Below are 18967 nucleotides of genomic sequence, written 5' to 3' on the forward strand. Positions count from 1 at the left end.
AGGGCTCAACAATCTCCCATCCTTTCATTTTCTCTTTTGGGGAACCGAAGCCAGCAGCTTTCTCTAGGGCACAGGAGGACAGTCCCAGTGTGGGGGGCTACCAACTTGCTACCAAAGGCAGTGGCTGCTCTGGTCACAGAACAAGGTAAGGCGCTGGCCCTTTGCAGAGCATGGGGACCCCGGCCCACGGGCAGCACCACCACCCATCACTCCTGCCCATGGCAGGTGATACATGAGGGTGGTGCAGTGACTTCAGCGTTACTTCTGAAGGCACCAGGATGTTGGTCATGCAAGCCTGGGGGACTTGGAGCAGAGCATCCCAACCTTGGTACTATCGACATCGTGGGCTGGGTAAGTCCCATGTGGGGCTGTCCTGTGTGATGCAGGCAGCTGACATCCTCAGACTCTGCAGACTAAGATGTCAATTGTACTCCTCCCGCCCCTGCCCACCTCAGTCAGGACAATCCCAGATGTCTCCAGAGGTTGCCAAATATCCCTGGAAGGAAGACGTGCCCCCACGTGAGAGCCTGCTTTGCAGGCAGGGACCACACGGTGCTTCCCTGAAGTAATATTAAGAGGCTGCCCCTTCCCCCACCTCCCGAGCCTGTCTCTTCCCTCAAAACTGCCCCCCTCTTGCTGGGTCCCTCCGCACTTCTCTCCATTCCGTCCTCACTCATTATGATTCTAGTTCTTATACTAAATGGTGCAGGATTTACCAACGGCCTTTTAGCTGCCACTTAGATGAGGCACGTGGATTTATTTATTTATAACACCAGGGCCTCTACTTATTACTGGCTCACTTTGATGTAGGGCCTTTGATCAGATTCAGAGGGACTATAGAAGAAGAAAAGTGACTTTAATTCCATCAACCGAAGTCCTCTGCCTTTAAGCAAAGTCAGACATTGGGCCATTCTTGCAACTCTTCTGACCAATTAAATTAGGGGATGCTGTGTATTTTGAGTGTACCCTAAAGTACTGCCCAATGGGTCACCTCCTTGCGTAATCCCTATCCTCAGACCAGGGTCTTGTTTTGAGCCAGCAGAGTATGGCAAAAGCGAAAGGACTGTCACTTCCTTGCTTAGGTTACATTGTATAAGATTTCCTCCAGATAGCCATGGAGAAGCAAACTGCCCTGCTGTAAGAGAGCCATGTGACAGGAGGTTCCAGGGGTTCTCCTGGGGCAGAGAGTGTTTGGCCCCTGGCTTCAGCCAGCAAGAACTGGAGCCCTAGTTCTACAAGCACAAACTGAAAGCTGCCATAACTACGTGAGCTTATGGAAAGGACCCTAAGCTCCAGAACAGAATGCAGTTTGGCCGAGACCCTGACTGCAGCCTTACGAGATGCAGAGCAGAGGACCCAGCTAAGCTGTTCCCTGACTCTTGAGCCATGGATATGGCAGGACAATAAATGGATGCTTTTTTAAGTCACTGAGTTTGTGGTAATTTGATACGAGGCAATAAAAAATGAATATAGCAATTTTCCTTTTTTGTCAGGGTATTTGTTACAGGCTTCTTTTAAATAATGAACTTCCTCAATGCATTTCGATGTAAGACTTGTAAACACACATTTTTATGGTTGGAAGTGACTTAAAAGAGTGTGTGGTCCAATGCTATCATCTGTTCACTACAAAGAGGCCAGACTTGTTAAACCCCAGGCTTGCACCCAGCACATGTCACTCCAGCACTGAAGTGGGCTTACATTTCAGTGAAAATATTTACTTCACACCTGATGCTTTACATACCCATGGATGACGTGAAGGGGAAATGCCTGTAAAATCAGCATGAAAGGGGCGGGGGGGACTGCCAGAACTGCCTGGATCTGTCTGAAATAAACTTTGTTCAGGACATCCAACAATTATTTAGTGTCTATCCTATACCTGGCTTTGTGCCAGGCTCTGGGTTTACAAAGGGGAGAGACACATGTGGGAGGTTCTGATTTGACGCCGTTGTGATTTTGGTCATAGGGCAAGAGTCATCGCTGCGCTGGGCCCAGATTTTTCAAATACCCAGAACATAACATCTAGGACAATGTGTGAACCCCGAGTCATTGCAACTTGAGGCCAGCAGAGGTTTGGTGGCCTCAGTTTGCAAACTTGAAAACTTTACCTGGACCAGCCAGAAGCCCACCAGTCGGTGCTCAAGGGGGAGGGAGAAATACATTCAGGTTTCCTAGCTGAACTAAATTGTACCAGTACAGGGGGTGACAGGCTGAAGAGTTTTGGTCTCTCAGGACTGGTCCCTGTAAACCTCATAAACTATCCAGCCAAGAAGTGGAGCCCCATGTTTGTGAGGGCCATTCTCAAATGTCCCTGCAGAGAGGAGGTCTTTGAGAGCATTTAGGATGGATGCCCTGGGCTAGCTTTACTTCCACTGTGTAGAGGACACGCCCACCACAATTAACAAGGGACATTTCTCTTCAATCACCAACAGAACAAGAACATACAAGTGGGAGGTCCTGATGGGTGTGTGCAAGGAGAGAAGCTGCACTGAATGGTGTAAGTGGAATCCTGGTCAGCCCTCCTGACCCCTGGGGTTAGTCCTGTGGATTGGGTACGTCACAGGGCACAAGAGATGCCAAAAACGTTAGTAAGGCTACTAACCAGCTGACTGAAAGACAGAGACACTATCCTGTGGGCCTAATCCAATCACCCTTGAAAAGCAGGTGTTTTCTCCCATGGTGGGGGAGGGCAGCAGAAGGGAAAAATCAGAGAGCGTCAAAGCAGGCAAAGATGGGGACGTGCCCTTGTTGGCTTTGAAGATAGAAGAGGACATGTGAGAAGGGATGTGGGCACCTCTGGGAGCTGAGAGTGGCTACCCATCGAGGAAACAGGGATCTCAGAACCTCAGCCTACAATATGGCTGAATCCTGCTGACAACATGAATGAGCTTGGAGTGGATTCCTCCCAGAGCCTCTAGACCGAGCCAGCTCAGCCCAGCCAGCACCTTGATTTGGGCCTTGTGAGAACCTGGGCAGAGAACCCAGCCACACTGGGTGAACCGTGAAATGATAAGTGGATGCTGTTTAAGCTACTCATCCTGTGGTCACTTGTTAGGCAGTAGTTAAAAAACTAGCGGCTTCCCAGCCAAGCTGGAGAGTTTGACAAATACTCGGCAAGCACTCGCGAGGGGCCAGGTACCGTCTCACACGCAGGGGACACAGCAGTGGACATAGGGACAGACGGGAGATGGCCTCTGCCCTCAAGCAGCCCACATTCTGGATGGGGACCTTGCGTTCTAGTAGAATGAGCAGCGAGCCCAGATTTGTGGCTGTCATGAAGTGCCATGGCCTTTCTTCACTTGGTGTTTAAGGTACCTTTTATCACCGGCTGATCCATTTTGTCTCAGCGATACAGAAGTTCTATTTCTAATCATGTGTGAAGGTCAGGGTGTAGGAACTAGCTTGAAATGAAAGGTAACCCTTTTTGTAAATCTGCATCTCATAGCTGGGTCTGTTCTCAGAGCAGTGTGGCTGGGGTGGCAGTAACCGAGGGGGATCTCTTGAATCTACTTTTTCTTTCTCATCTCTCCCATGATTATATTAAGCGAGATAGAACATGCCTTTCAAATTGTGTAGCAGTATTTAATGGGGAGGTCCAGAACCATTGTTTGAGAGAATCCTTCTCTCATTATTTTGGCTACTGGTCCTTTCTGAATGGAAAGCCAGTGTATAAATATTGCTGCCCTGCTCCTCTTGAGATAATTGAAAAATGAAAATGGCTACAGCTGCAGAATAACAATTACCCCACTGCTGGGAGACCTGACGCACGGCTGGACATAGTACCATCTCGCTGGGAATGAGAAAGGGGAATGAGCCTCCCGAGGGTCCCTGCTCAGCGTCCCGACATCCTCTCCATTCCCACCTCAAGGTGGGAGAGGGTTGGGACCACTGAGCAGAGCCCTCAGGATTTATACGCATGGAGTTGCGGCAGGCATCCTGGGGAAGGGGGTGTCAACATGCAGCTCAGAGAAGACAAGTGACCAGCCCAATGTCATCCAGGAACTCCTGTGAAAGATGGGATACACATGGCACAGTGTCCCGCTCTTTGCTGTAACCTCTTCTCACCAACATGGGCTCCTGCCTGGAGTAGGCAAGTCACTGCTGCTGCAAATGCTATGGGCTGGTTGTTTTTATTTATTTATTTATTTGCCTTAAAAGTGATTAGATGCTTTGGAGCTCTCTGCAGCTCAGGGAGGACCCTTTAGTCAAACTCATTTCAAAAGTTAATGGGAAAAAGCTAATGGATTCTGAAGGACAGCAGTAATGTATATAAAGCATTCTCTCTGGGGACTGAGGTGGGGGGAAGGTGGGAATCATGAAAAAATACTGGAAGAATAATACCTTACTTTTCTGCTTTAAATCCTGGCTTTGCAAAGGCTTTAAAGGTCGCTTTCTGGGAGTGGCTGGTTGGGTCCCAGCTGCTGGGTGGTTGTACCAATTCTGATTCCACTTCTTCCCAGGAGGAGGAGGTGGTGTCCAGAGGGTTTCCTACTGTGGGAGGTACCCGAGAGGGCCTCCACACCTGCAGGCTGTCCCTGGCCCCCCAGGGAGGGTTCTGCTCATTTGGTCACCAAACATTTCAGATTTGTGGCAGCTATTCTTATCTCTCCTCTACAGACCCCAGCTCTCCATGCCCAAGTCAAACAGCTGCCAAGGGGGCTTTTCGGCCTGGAGGCAGTAATCTGGTGCTGATTCTGGAACCTGGGGTTTTATCCATTTCCGTAGGAGCGGATGGTTTTTGCCTGCTGTAGTTAGCTAAGCTTCCCTAATTACTGCCTGCCACTGTCCTGGTCAGAACCATTCAGGAGTTACTCATTTCTCACAAATACCTCCCTACCGTTCCAAAATTTTTAGTTACCACAAACCATAAACCATCTGATTCTGTCCACTGTTCCTCAAACATACCTTATGCCCCCATGTCCATTACGAATCTTGTGTCATTCTTTCAACTCCTCTCTCTCCAGTGGCAAGAATTCTTTTTTTTGTGTGTGTGTGGGTTTGTTTCAAAATCAAGATTTCTCAGTAATAAACATTTTTCTGACCACTCTCAACAGAAGCATGCTCTTCCTTCTCTGAGCTTGGATTACATTCTACCCACACACATGAGACTCTCCATTCTACCCTTACAGGGTCAAGAAAATTTAATATAGAACTTTTTAAAGTCCCTAACTTAGCTTTTCCCATCATATGCTCTCTGTACAGCTCTAGGCTTGTAGAATATAACTAACTGTTAAAGTAAAAAAAAAAAGCTTTTGGAGTTCCCACTGTAGCGCAGCAGGATCAGTAGTGTCTTGGGAGCCCTGGGATTTGAGTTTGATCCCCAGCCCAGCACAGTGTGTTGCTGCAGCTGTGGCTCAGATCTGATCCCTGGCCTGAGCACTCCATATGCTGTGGGGCAGCCAAAAAAGAAAAAACAAAACAAAACTTTCCTTGGTAAAATAATACGAGAAACGCTTGGTTAGGTTTCTCTCTGAAGCAGTTCTTAAAGTTTTCCTGTACTAACACTCACTGAAAAACTTCCAAAGGAGGATATAATTTGTGGCATTTCCCAAGTTTATTTGGGCATCAAAGATGAAAATCCAACTTAAAGGAGATCAGGCTTTTGTGGTTAATGACAGGTAAACCTACATGTGTATAATTGATGATTTCCCCAAGTAATTCTATCCAAGCCTACAGTCAATGAAAGAGGGAAATATATTATTTATGTAAATGCATTTTTAAAAGACCTTTTGAAGAATCCATAGCAAATAATGTTTTTGCGAAGAGAATACTTACTGGCAGATTAATCAGTATTTATAGGTCTATATTTTGAGCACAGAAATTTCCTAAAGAGAGGAGTATCTTGGAGTTCCCATTGTGGTTCAGCAGTAATGAACCCAACTAGTATTCATGAGGATTCGGGTTTGATCCCTGGCCTCATTAAAGATCTGGCATTGCCATGAGCTGTGGTGTAGGTTGCAGACGTGGCTCAGATTCCATGTTGCTGTGGCTGTAGCTGTGGCTGGCAGCTGAAGCTCCAGTTTAACCTCTTGCTTGGGAACTTCCATATGGTGCAAATGAGATCCTAAAAACGAATAAAAGAGAGAGAAAGAGAGGAGTATCCCTGTGGACCTCTTAAACTTTGCATCTTACACAGCATAGGGAACATGAAAGGTACACAAAGACTACTGGATTCAATGAATCTTACCATCTAGAAAGATGACAGGTATATCTGACCAACAAACAAATGAGATCTTTCCCTCTCTGAACAAGATGGAGTCACTTTGTTCTTGTTTGTTTTCCTAGATGGCTTTGGACCACATGGGCCCTTGGACTCCATGCTCTGATGTGGGGATGCCTACTGTGGAGAAGACTAGAGCCCTGAGCACCCAGTCCAGAGATGCTACAGTCTTGGCCCCAGAAGCTGCCCCTACCTGGTAGCAGGTGCCGAGTTCCCGCCCGTTGGCAGAGAAGGACAACATGCCCATCGCCAGGTCCACAAGGCAGCCGATCTCCAGGTCCACGTTGCTGCGACTTGTTCTTTGGGAGGTAGCTACGATGTCCCCACCCCAGACCATGTAGCAGTTGCTGCGTTTCACACTAGGAGCCAGAGAGAGGAAAAGGCACAGGATCTGGACACGGGCAGTTTGCAATCAAGACTCAGGAATGAAAGGTCCCCCAAGCTTTCAGTGAAGCTTTCCATCAGCCCCCAATAATTCTTTTTTCTTAAATAAACCCACTCAGTTTAGGAATGTGGTGATCTATTTGTTCCAAAGAGCAGAGTGCTCAGGTGATTGGTGTCCTGGCTCAATGACAATTCACGTCTCTGAAACAGATAATGGGGACTTTAGACTGGGAAATAAAGGCACAGAGAGGATGACCACCACTGCTGGACTTATAGAGGGCCTTGGTGTAAGAGGCAGGAACAAAAAGCCATGTCCTGGGTCTCAGTCCAGCATCAGGGCAAAAGGCCATTTGACACTTGAGAGCCCAGGCCCACATTCCCGAGGGTGGCAGGCCTGGCTCCAGGAAAACTTGAAAAGTAGATACAGTTTGTCTTTGACATCCTCCCCCTGCTGACCGTACTGGCCCTGCCCGCCAGCTCCCTCGAGTCCTGCCTCCCTCCCCCCCCAGTCCAACTCTTTACCACCTACCAACCCAGGTGCCTTTCTCAGCTAGCTATCTACCAACTTCCAGAATGAAAACTCCACCACAGGCACATAGATTTAGAAGCCAACTACAACAACCAAAAAGCTTTTAAGGCTTCAGAGCCTGATTTCTTAACGGCCAGATTTCAAACCCTGTGTGGGCTTTGGAGAAGCAGTGCATGGATTCCCAGAGCCCCTCATGGTGGCTGTGGGCAAGAGGCAGTAGGCTTGGAGTTCCCACTATGGCACAACGGGACTGGCAGCATCTTGCTAGCGCTGGGATGCAGGTTCCCTCCCCAGCCTGGCACAGTGGGTTAAGGATCTGGTATTGCTGCTGCTGAGGCTTCGGTTGCAGTTGTGGCTTGGGTCTGATCCCTGGCCCAGGAACTCCATATGCCACAGGGCAGCCAAAAAAGAAAAAAAAAAAAGAGAGAGAGGCAGCTGCTTTGTCTCCTCCTAAGCACGGTCATGGTGTGGCTCATCTGAGGGACCCGGATGCTGGAAGTAACACCAAGTGATTTGTTCTGAGGCTAAAGGAAAGCCACTCTATACCTGAGGCCAGAGTAGCCCCTTTAAACTTCCTAAGGTCCATCTGATTTGGCCTTGGAAAACTCAGAGAGTCTGATTAAAACTCACTCATGTTCTTTGCAGTTATAGAAGTCTGTCACACTTGGAGTTCCCGTCATGGCTCAGTGGTTAACGAATCTGACTAGAAGCTATGAGGTTGCGGGTTCGATCCCTGGCCTTGCTCAGTGGGATAAGGATCTGGCTTTGCCGTGAGCTATGGTGTAGGTCGCAGACGCGGCTCAGATCCTGCATCGCTGTGGCTCTGGTGTAGGCTGGCAGCTACAGCTCTGATTCGACCTCTAGCCCGGGAACCTCCATATGCACGGGAGTAGCCCAAGAAGTGGCAAAAAGACAAAAAAAAAAAAAAAAGTCCGTCACTCTCCACACAACTGGAAATCCCTTTGTCATTATTCCTTCACCTCCTCTCCTCTCCTCTCCTCTGGAGCATCAGTCATGCTGGTTTCTCTGTGTGCATGCCCTCAGGCAGGGCCACTGCAAACTGCTCCTTCCAAAGAGTTACAGCCACTGCTAGATTTCCATTAAGGTTAAACTGTGGCCATGTTATCCCCTCTTTCCAGTGATTAGAGTACTAAGTACACTGATAACTACAGAATGCAATTAATAATGTAAAAAGCCATGGAGTGAGAAGTGCCACACTTTGGTCATAGTTTAAAGGGCCCAGGTTTGAAATGCCTGAAAACATCTGTAGATTGATCCTGTATTTATTTATTACACAAGACAAAGAACCAAGAGTTACTGAGCATCTACTATCTACTGGATCTTGTTCTAGGTGCCAATGTGGCAGTTAATTTTCACAAGGAATGGGGTCACTGAGGCTCAGATAAATCAAGTCATCCACCTGCCTTGGAGGAACCAGCAAACTGGAGCAAGAGACCTCAGCAGGATGGGAACATCTGCTTTTTGTTCTTTTTGCTGGAGAGTAAAGTCTGGATTGGTTAACTGCTTTCACATACTCCTCTATCTAACCAAACCAGATGTTGCACCTGGTTATAGCACCTACTCTGGGTCTCATAGCAAGATGGACATTCAGTAATGGTAATAATAGTGATGCTTGTTAAGTGCTTGGATCAAGGCATTGTTTTAGCCACTTATCTATGTATTATCTCATTTAATCTTCACAACACTCTGAGATTGGAACTATTATTTTCATTTTCTGGATGAGGAAATTTAGCCCCAGGGAGGTTAAATGACTGGTCCCAAGTCACTCCTCTCGTAAGTACTGGAACCCCGTTTAAAACTCAGGCTGTTTGCTTCCAAACTGTCCTCTTAACCACCTGCCCATAGGGGTCCCCCAAGACACAGCAATTGTGCCTGAACTCTGGCCACTGGTCTTTGTCAGTCGCACCTAAAGAGCAGTGATAGCAAAACATTCCTGATTTTGTAGGGATAAAGGTTGGCATGGGAGCCAACATATTATATCTCTATACAAGCCTGTATGGGAACAGACTCTGTTAAATCTCACTTAGGCAGAAGTAAGGCATAGTCTGCTGGGTCACCTCTAGGGTCATCTCTGGCCAAGAATCCTTTCTCTGGCGGCAGCATCAGGGACCAGAGCGAGGGTATGGGTGTGCCTAAAACCTGTTTTCCTTTAAGATCCCCAATTTCTATTCAGAGGTTATTATTCATGGATCTGCTCTGTCTCTTTTATGTTCTTTCTGCTTTCAGCCATTACAAAGTCTTGGGATGTGGCGTTCAGAGTTGATCAGTTGCTGTGTGATGCAGTATATCTTTTTCATTCTTTGGAACTGACTTTCCTCAAGCAGTTGGGGATTTTTCTCTGTCTTATTCCAATGCTGTAGAAATTAGGGCTTGCCCAGAAATCATGAAGAAGGGTTTGAGAGGGAGCCCAGACTTCACAAGTGTTCATCTGCGTCTCCCACCCCTTGGTCCTATTTTATACACGTGATGAAGTTTCCCTTTGGCTAAGAACACTTCTCCCACCACAGTAACCTCTCTGTTCCCCCTCCTCCCAGTCACTTAAGGATTTTAAGCCTGTGCTTCACTCTCCCTTTATAATAGAGGCTGGGATGTTTCCTTCTTTGGGGCACGAGGGGGAAGGGAAGAGGGCCCTGGGGGAGAGAGTGAGGAGCCTGATGGCCAACCCTGGCCCCTTGGGAGTCTCCTTACCTTTCGTGGACCCGGCCTCTCTCATCCCCCAGAGTGACAGTCACGGTGCAGTTTTTATTCAGGTCAAACTTTTCACTGTACAAGTGATAGTCTGGAGTGACCCATCCGACCCAGACGCAGGAGGGGTCCTGTCCAGCAAAGATGCGGATTGCGTAGTAGCACTGCTGGGAAGAGACCGCAGGGGCAAGTGAGTGACCCCCCCGTTGGGGGGTGTGGGCTCAAGGCAGAAATAACGAGTCCAGAGCTCAGTGCTGTGCACCTCCAGGACAGCCCACTTGGCCTCTTTTTCTTAAAAAAGTACACGCTGTTCTGAAGGTGCACTGTCCTGAGCTGACGGGGGGAAGGGTTGACGAAAGAACTTGGCTTCCTTATTCTTCCTTTTTCAATTGTGCTTTTGTACCTAAAAAACCAGCCACCTAATCTGCTGCCCTCTGCTTGCAAGATGCTGCTGCTAAGATCAGGGACAGCCACTCAGAATGGTAGCACAGAACCCTAAGTCTCTTCTGGGTACCAAGACTGCTGGGGAGAGCTGGGCATGGTCTTTGCCCTCAGAGAAACCAATTGGTGGTCAGAGAACTCATGCCATACTGTCCACTTTTGCAGGGAAGTCCAAGGATTTTTTTTTTTTTTTTTTAGGGCCGCACCTGCAGCATATGGAGGTTCCCAGGCTAGGGGTCAAATTGGAGGTACAGCTGCTGGCCTACACCACAGCCACAGCAACACAGGATCTGAGCCATGTCTGAGACCTACACCACAGCTCACGGCAATGCCAGATTCTTAACCCACTGAGCGAGGCCAGAGATAGAACTTCAACCTCATGGTTCCTAGTTGGATTCGTTTCCACTGTGCCACGATGGGAACTCCCCAAGGATATTTTTTTAATGTCTTAGAAAAGATGCTACAAAAGAAAAATCTCATATTGTGATCAAATATGTTCTCTGTGGTCATCGGGCTCAATGACAGGCAAGGCTGAAAATTACAAAATTAATTATAAGAATTTGTGAAGTGTATCAGTATGTTATAATAACAACTAAAGCACTCAGGTAGTAACTGCTTCATTATTTTCTTTCTGAAATAGAGCACATTTATTCTAAATAAAGTCCTTTTGTTTGCAGACTGTCCTATTTTTTTGACTGGAAGATAAAAGAGGCAGCCAGACAAACCTGTGCTTGAATCTTGGCACTGGCAGCTATGCATCGTGTGACCTTGGACAAGTCATTTGTCCTCTCTGAGCCTCAGAGTGCATGGGATTGTCTGTCTCCCGGGGTTGCAGTGGAAATTAAGTGGGAAGGTGACAAAACGTGCCCAGGGCACTGCCCTGCACATAGGAAGTGTGTGACCTGCCACAGCAAGGTTCTTACTCTTGACGGTCAACCTACGAACTTGGGCTGGCAGGATAACTTTATAGGAGAGGTAACATGTATTTCATTCAAAGAAATGTATTTTTGTACTACGTATTTAGAAGGGGTAGCATGCATTTCTTCCAAAGAAATATATTAACGAAGGGTGAGAGACAAAAAGAAATTAGGAAGCATTGTTTTCTGACCACTGTCTAGCTGACAGAGAAAGGACCAAAAGCAGCCCCCATCTTCTGGGCTGGCTTCCTGCTCTTTTTTCTCCTTTGATTGTTTTCAACATCATTCCCAGCAATGCTCAGAGAGATGGGAGAGTTGATTCATAGAAGTTTACATAAAAGAGCAAACAAAAGGATTAAATTAAGCGTCCCCCTTCTCCTCCCTAACTGATGTTCCTTTCAATCAGAAAGGCAGTACGTGGTCCCTGGTGGCACATAGGCACCAAGTACACAATGATGCCCAATTAGATGCTCCAGGTAGAGCTCTCTTTTGCACTGAATAATTGTCTTTCCCCCACTTGAGAAATGCCATAGCTGTGTTCTGGAAGCATCAAGATGGATATTAAAAGATAGAGTAATTGTCAATTAAAGAGGATCTCTAGACAGATCTTGGCTGTAAGGGGCACATAACCAGGCAGAACAAAGAGTCAAATAATTAAAACCACAATGGAGCACATTTACTTACTGTTGTTGTTTGAGAGAGTAGTTCTTGCATCTGTTTCCTGGCGGGGAGATAATCCATGTTTTAGTTCTTCAGCTGTACAGAGAAGCCCACAAGTCTGACAGGCAATTGATCTATCTTTAATGATGACGGCAGTTTAGGAAGCTGGCTATTTCCTATACATGAGTGATCCCAGTGAGTCTCGGGACTTGTTCATTGGTAACCTGCTGCCACCAGGCAGGGCTGTGACTTTCTACTCTTGTTCCTCAGCCCAGATGCAAGTTAGAGCTGGGGGGAGGTGGGGGAGATTATAATAATGCAGGTGGGGACACCTCTGAATACATTATCCTATTTTCTCAAGCAGTTTTTCTTTTTTGGTTATATCTGTGGCACCTTCCTGGGCCAGGGACTGAACCCATGCCATAGCAGTGACCTGAGCCACAGCAGTGACAATGCTGGATACTTAACCCACTAGGCCACCAGGGAACGCCATCAAGCAGCTTTTCTTGTTTAAAGCTTGGTAAATAGTAAAACCCTAAAGGAAATCTGGACAAGACCTACAACAACGATTAAAAATAGACATTAAAGGGAAAAAAAAAAGAAGGCAAGGAATATATTCCTTATGAGGAAGAAGGAAGGCACATTACTCGTGAGTCATCAAGCTGCTGGACTGGATACTGGCCATGGTTATGCAAAGAGTCAGTATTTCACTACAGAAGCTTCTCATTTCACACAAAGGCAACAGCAGTTGCACCCTCTCATGCAATTACATTCTTTTTACTCCAAAAAACATAGGAATTGAGACTGACATGCTGCCAACTGCGCAAGGAGGCAACTGTCAAAAACACAGGAATTATGCATATATAGAAAATTTTACGTATATAGGAATTACAGGTTGCAAGGAGACTAGGGACTCAAAAAGCCTGGAAAGAACAGCAGCTTATCCATCAGATGTACCCAGTTAAGCTTGATTGGTCCCCGAATTGTACACCGCATACCCACATACATGTGGGCACACACATCCTCACTGCTTTCCTGGCTGAAAGCAGAGGCAACCCTACCCACAGAGCTCTCGCTGGGTTGAGGTAGAGTAAGAAGCAGACAGACAGACAGCTGACTTTGCAGCAGACATGCGAGCCCCTCTAAGAGCTGGAGGTCCCTCCCTCACCTTTTCTGGAAAGCTTCACTGTCCAGACAGGGGCTATGACTGAAGGACGAGTGGCACTCGACGGGCATGCTCAGACGGCAGTAGACCATGGTGGCGCTGCTGTTCTGTGTGCCGAACGTCTTGTGGGTCACCTTGAGGCAAGGAGGGCTGTCCATGGTGCCGTCAATCCTCACGACCTGGAAACACCACGGTCTCCACTGACACAGCCCGACCGACCCTGACCCTCCCCTCCTTCCCTCACCGATTACAGATGCCAAGCCTTTCTGTGAACGACAAAGGCTGTCACGAGCGATAATCAAACCATTACAGTCATCCGTACGTGGACCCTGTCCTATGAAATATCATAGACCTGCCTCTGGCTGGGGAAATCAGGGATTTAGAAACATGCTCACCGGGTCTTCTGCAAGGTCAGGGGTGCCAGGGGTGATGCAGCGTGGTATTTGCTGATGCTGACCTTTTGGGAAGGTAGCAAGTAACTAAAGCAGAAAAGCTTTGCAAAGGTTTTCCTCATCAGCAGGCATCTAAGGGAGAAGGCACCAGAAAGCCCAACGTGCAAGAAGAGACATCAAAGTTTCCTCAAGGTCACTGTCTCCCACCCAGGACATTTCCTAGTTTTACTGTGGTCACAGCCTGATGCAGAGGCTCCTCTAGACTGTTCTAAATCCTGGGGAGATCTCAGCTCCAGGGCACAAGCCTTGAAGGGTTGGAGGAGGAAAGATCAAAAACTGGATTTTTGAAAAAAGAGAGCGGGGGGGGGGTGGGGGGGGAGAGGGGATGGCGGGGGGAGGGGGAGAAAGAGAGAGAGAGAGAGAGAGAGTGTGTGTGTGTGTGTGTGTGTGTGTGTGTGTGTGTGTGTGTCTGTTGGGACAGAGAGGTAGCAGAGAAAGTAAGCAGACTTAGGAGAATAATTTTCCAATGATCTAAGCATTTCTCTCTGTGTTCTAGAAAAGAGTTCCTATCCTGGGGTCCATGAGTAGACTTACATATTTTTGTGTGATTGGCATATTTTTCTAAGTGGAAGGTCTATAGATTTCATCAGTTTGTCAAAGAGGCTCATGATTTCCCAGAAGTTTATGAGCCACTTTTCTAAAGGAATGGTCAGGTAGGAATCAGAAAAATCACATATTATTTAAGAGTGTCACGGAAAAGGTGGATTAAAAGGTGATGCTTGGGGAATTCCCTTCGTGGCTCAGTGGTAACAAACCTGACTAGTGTCCATGAGGATGTGGGTTTGATCTCTGGCCTCGCTCAGTGGGTTAAGGTTCTGGTGTTGCCGTGAGCTGTGGTGTAGGCTGCAGACATGACTTAGATTGTACATTGCTGTGGCCGTGGTGTGGGCTGGCAGCAGTAGCTCCGAATCCACCCCTAGCCTAGGAACTCCATATGCCTCAGATATGGCCCTAAAAAGACAAAGGAAAAAAAGAGGCAATGCTTGGAGTTCCTGCCGTGGTGCAGTGGATCAGGACTGCGACTGCAGTGGCTCAGGTTACTGGAAAGGTACTGGTTCCATCCCTGGCCTGGTGCAATAGATAAAAGATTCATTGCTGCCACAGCTGTGGCATAGGTTGCAGTTTTGGCTTGGACCTTCCTATGCTACAGGTGTGGTCATAAAAAGAAAAAAACAAAGGAGGTGATGCTTGCTTAATTCAGATTGGGAGGTGAGTGAAGGGGACATAAGAGTTTGATGGAAGCAAGCTATGGAATCTAATGCTTCAAATGGAGCTGACTTGTCTGACACTGCATCAGCCCATCCCACACTTACACCATGAAAACAACACAGTGAGTGTGGACACTACAGAGGTGAGTACATGGAGAACCAGCACCTGAATCAGGCTCCTTATAAGCTTTGGTTTCTCTCCCTCTTTGTTTCCCCCACAAGGCGGGGAGAATCATCATCAATTATGATGCCTCCAGTGAAAGAACTGGAAATGGTTCTTAGGAACTAAACGGAGCCTCAAAGACAGCAAGTCATGAGCAGAACAGAATCATGAGTGGGACATACCATCTTTTTTCCCCCTTTCTTCCCTGTTCTTTTCCTTTCTTTGATTCTTCTTCTTCTTTTCCTCCTTTTTATGGCCGCATCTGTGGCACTTGGAAGTTCCCAGGCTATGGGTCGAATTGGAGCTGCAGCTGCCCGCTTATACCACAGCCACACCAGATCTAAGCTGCATCTGTGACCGAAGCTGCGGCTTGTAGCAATGCTGGATTCTTAACCCACTGAGCGAGGTCAGGGAGTGAACCTGCCTCCTCACAGAGACAAGTGGGATTCTTAACCCACTGAGCCACAATGAGAACTTCATGGCCCATATCATCTTGAGTGCAGGTACTGAACTTTCTTAGGAAAACATTTAAGGTCTTTGGATGCTGTATTGCTATAATACCAGTATAAGAATATCTGAGCAATTTTTACAACTCAACAGCAAAAAAGCCAATCAATCAATGGAAAAATGGGCAAAAGACCTGAATAGACTGTTCTCCAAGGAAGATATACAGATGGCCAGCAAATACATGAGAAAATGCTCAGCATCGCTGATTATAGGAGAAATGCAAATCAAAACTACCATGAGATACCACCTCACACCAGTCAGAATGGCCATCATTCATAAGTCCACAAATAACAAGTGCTGGAGGGGCTGTGGAGAAAAGGGAACCCTCCTGCACTGTTGGTGGGAATGTAAACTGGTACAGCCACTATGGAGAACAGTTTGGAAATACCTTAGAAATCTATACATAGAACTTCCATATGACCCTGAAATCCCACTCTTGGGCATCTATCCGGACAACTCTACTTAAAAGAGACACATGCACCCGCATGTTCATTGTAGCACTGTTCACAATAGCCAGGACATGGAAACAACCTAAATGTCCATTAACAGATGATTGGATTTGGAAGATGTGGTATTTATACACAATGGAATACTACTCAGTCATAAAAAAGAATGACATAATGCCATTTGCAGCAACATGGATGGAACTAGAGAAACTCATACTGAGTGAAATGAGCCAGAAAGACAAAGACAAATACCATATGATATCACTTATAACTGGAATCTAATATCCAGCACAAATGAACATCTCCACAGAATAGAAAATCATGGACTTGGAGAATAGACTTGTGGCTGCCTGACGGGAGAGGGAGGGAGTGGGAGGGATCGGAGCTTGGGGTTATCAGATACAACTTAGAATAGATTTACAAGGAGATCCTGCTGAGTAGCATTGAGAACTATGTCTAGATACTCATATTGCAACAGAACAAAGGGTGGGGGAAAAATGTACACATGTAAGAATAACTTGATCCCCATGCTGTACAGTGGGGGGAAAAAAAAAAAAGAATATCTGGAGAAAACATAGTGACCCAAGGGTTTAGGAATGGCTCTGCAAGGTGGTTACTACCTGTCAGGTGCCACTCAGCTGACAATTAAGGTGCCTGTAGCCCCAGCTTTGAGGGCCAGCGAGGAGGCAAAAGGGGGCAGCCAGGCTGTGGACTTAGGTAAGCATCACCTGGACATAGGAGCATCAGCGGGAGCTCTGTGCCTCAGTCCCCCTGCCCTGCCACCCGCAATGTGGAATATTACCTCTATCTGTGGATGGTCCTTTGGCACATTGACAAACGTCGGGAGGCGCTTGCTGAACCACATGGCCACGTCGCGGTTCATGTTGACAGCGAAAGGCTCAAAGCCCTCTTGTAGGCCACACATGGTATAAAATTTGAAGGTGCTGGCGTCCATCCCAAGATTCATGCGGCCAATCTGAGACAGTCCCAGAGAGCAGATGGGTACAAAGCCTACAGAATGAGAGAGCCTCGTCAGCTGCAGGATCAGCCCAGGGAGCTGGGAAGAAGTGGCACCTCTGCATCCTTAACATGCTTTGAGTCCCAGTAGGAAAGAAGAACTCCCTTCTTCCCAGTACATAAACTCAACAAGAGGCCATGTGGAGGGTGTGGCTGCCCCTGGTATATAGGAAAGAAATGAGAGCCTGGTTCAAAAGGATCTGCAGAAAAAACAATCTTCTAGTTAAGATTATTCTCAGGATGTAAATAAATATCAGACAGAACAGTGAAAGCAGTAAGAGAAAAAGTGAAATTCTTTATCAATCCCTTAGTTAAAATTGCTATTAGGTCTTGGATTATTTTATTTACCTCTGGAGACATTCTTGTTTAAAATTTGATTTATAATATTATATCATTTTCAGGTATACAGTATAGTGACTCAGTATTGTAATAGCTTATACTCCATTTAAAGCTATTATAAAATCATGGCCATAATTCTCTGCACTGTACAATATATGCTTGTTGCTCATCTCTTTGATACATAGTCGTCTGTACCTTAATCTTCCACCTGTATCTTGTCTCCTCCTTCCTTCTTCCCACTGGCAACCACTAGTTTGTTCTCCATATCTGTGAGTCTGTTTCTGTTTTGTTATATACATTCGTTTTGTTTTTTTAGATTTCACATATAAGTGATAACATAGCATACCTGTCTTTCCCTGTCTGTTTATTTCACTAAGCATAATACTGTGTAGGTCCATCCATGGTATTACAAATGGCAGAATTTCATCCTTTTTATGGTTGAATAATATTTTATCTTATGTATATATGAATATATGTATTCTATTGCATGTATGAATATTTACGTTCATACATGTACAATGGAACATTACATATCTTTACAGTATCTATTATATATATATAAATATCTCTTTCTATATATATATATTATATCTTTATCAACAGCAACACAGAATCTGAGCTACATCTGCCACCTACACCAGAGCTCACACCAACGCCAGATCCCTAACCCACTGAGCAAGGCCAGGGATCAAACCTGCATCCTCATGGATACTAGTTAGGTTAGTTAACCTCTGAGCCATGGAGGGAACTCCCCTAGGTAATTTTAAATATTCCCTTTATGACCCCCCCCCCCCAAAAAAACCAAAACCTAAAGAATGACTTGGTATAAATTGCCTAACTTTTCTCAGTCTCAGCATCTTCTCCAGTGAAATGAGAGGCCTAATGGTTCTTGTCATTTTGAAAATATGATCCTAAGAAGCTATGGATGCTAGCACTGTGACTCTGCTTATTTTGCAAAACACAATTTACAAACCCCACCCTCCAAGACTGCTGTTACGGTTCCCTCCTAAGCCTGAAAGCAAGATTTTCAAGCAGGAGCTGTAGACAACTCTAGTCACTTCTATAGTTACTGTCTCTCCAAGCTCTCTTCTGTATCCTCATCATATTAAAGCACTGCCATGCGGAAGAGATCCAAAGCAGAAGTTCACATTGTTTGGAATTCTTGTTTGTGGGCTATTTATGAATCATAATTGTGGACCAACAAATCAGCAGAGCTGGGAAAGCACTAATTACCCCAGATCTGGGAAGATGTAAGAAGCAGGCAGCCAGAGGGCAGCTGAGGCTGCCAGGAGTGCTCAGAAAAGGAAGAAGAGTTCGGAGCTAAAGCAGATGTTGGAGCCCCCACAAAGCAAACTGTCTCTCCTAGGACAGGGGTATTTATTTAAGGGAAAATTTAAAGGTTAATTTGGGGAGAACTTATTTTCAACAGTAAGTCTCTCCTAGAGACTAAGCCTAAAATGCACTCTTCCTGGAGCCTGTGCTTATATATCGTTATTTAAGCCACAGAGTTTCAATGTAAAATAAGTCGCATTAAATAAAGGTGAATTCCTCCCAAGGTGAGTTGGTTGATTTCAGAAACTACGAATTCATTTAGGACACTATTTAATACTATTTTTCAGTAAAGAGAGTGACAACGAAATCCCAGCAATGAAGGTGATGTCTGTATAAAGACTGGCGGCCCCACCCTCGGGAAGGTAGACGATCGGGTCCCTCGGACAAGCACTGATTCCTGCGCCGCCCTGAGCATTGCTATGCTTCTGGCATAGTGCTTGGGGCAGGGATGGATGAAACAATCCCCTTCTATATACAGACATTT

At 46.3% G+C, this 18967-nt stretch overlaps 1 protein-coding gene across 10 annotated transcripts in view; it reads right to left on the reverse strand.

Annotated features, from left to right (window-relative positions):
- The window catches only part of RYR3 (ryanodine receptor 3), a 568796-nt gene that overhangs the window by 202533 nt on the left and 347296 nt on the right, over positions 1 to 18967 (reverse strand). For 8 of the 10 annotated variants that reach the window (XR_014810912.1, XR_014810914.1, XR_014810913.1 and 5 more), the window contains exons 28-32: positions 16598 to 16806; positions 13023 to 13198; positions 11879 to 11915; positions 9840 to 10003; positions 6411 to 6576 (exon numbers count right to left, since the gene is read on the reverse strand). Coding sequence is in view for 6 of the 10 variants with exons in the window: in XM_084969349.1 (XP_084825475.1) it covers positions 6411 to 6576; positions 9840 to 10003; positions 11879 to 11915; positions 13023 to 13198; positions 16598 to 16806 (752 nt within the window). In the remaining 4 variants the exon portion in view is untranslated. The remainder of the gene's footprint in view (positions 1 to 6410; positions 6577 to 9839; positions 10004 to 11878; positions 11916 to 13022; positions 13199 to 16597; positions 16807 to 18967) is intronic. The other 2 variants (XM_084969350.1, XM_084969351.1) reach the window with 1 other exon arrangement.

The sequence above is a fragment of the Sus scrofa genome, chromosome 7, assembly GCF_054392235.1.
Source record: "Sus scrofa isolate SSC_HxYL_T2T_F1_AM1 chromosome 7, Sscrofa_HxYL_maternal_Yorkshire_Landrace_v2.0, whole genome shotgun sequence".
In the NCBI taxonomy this organism is placed as follows: Eukaryota; Metazoa; Chordata; class Mammalia; order Artiodactyla; family Suidae; genus Sus; species Sus scrofa.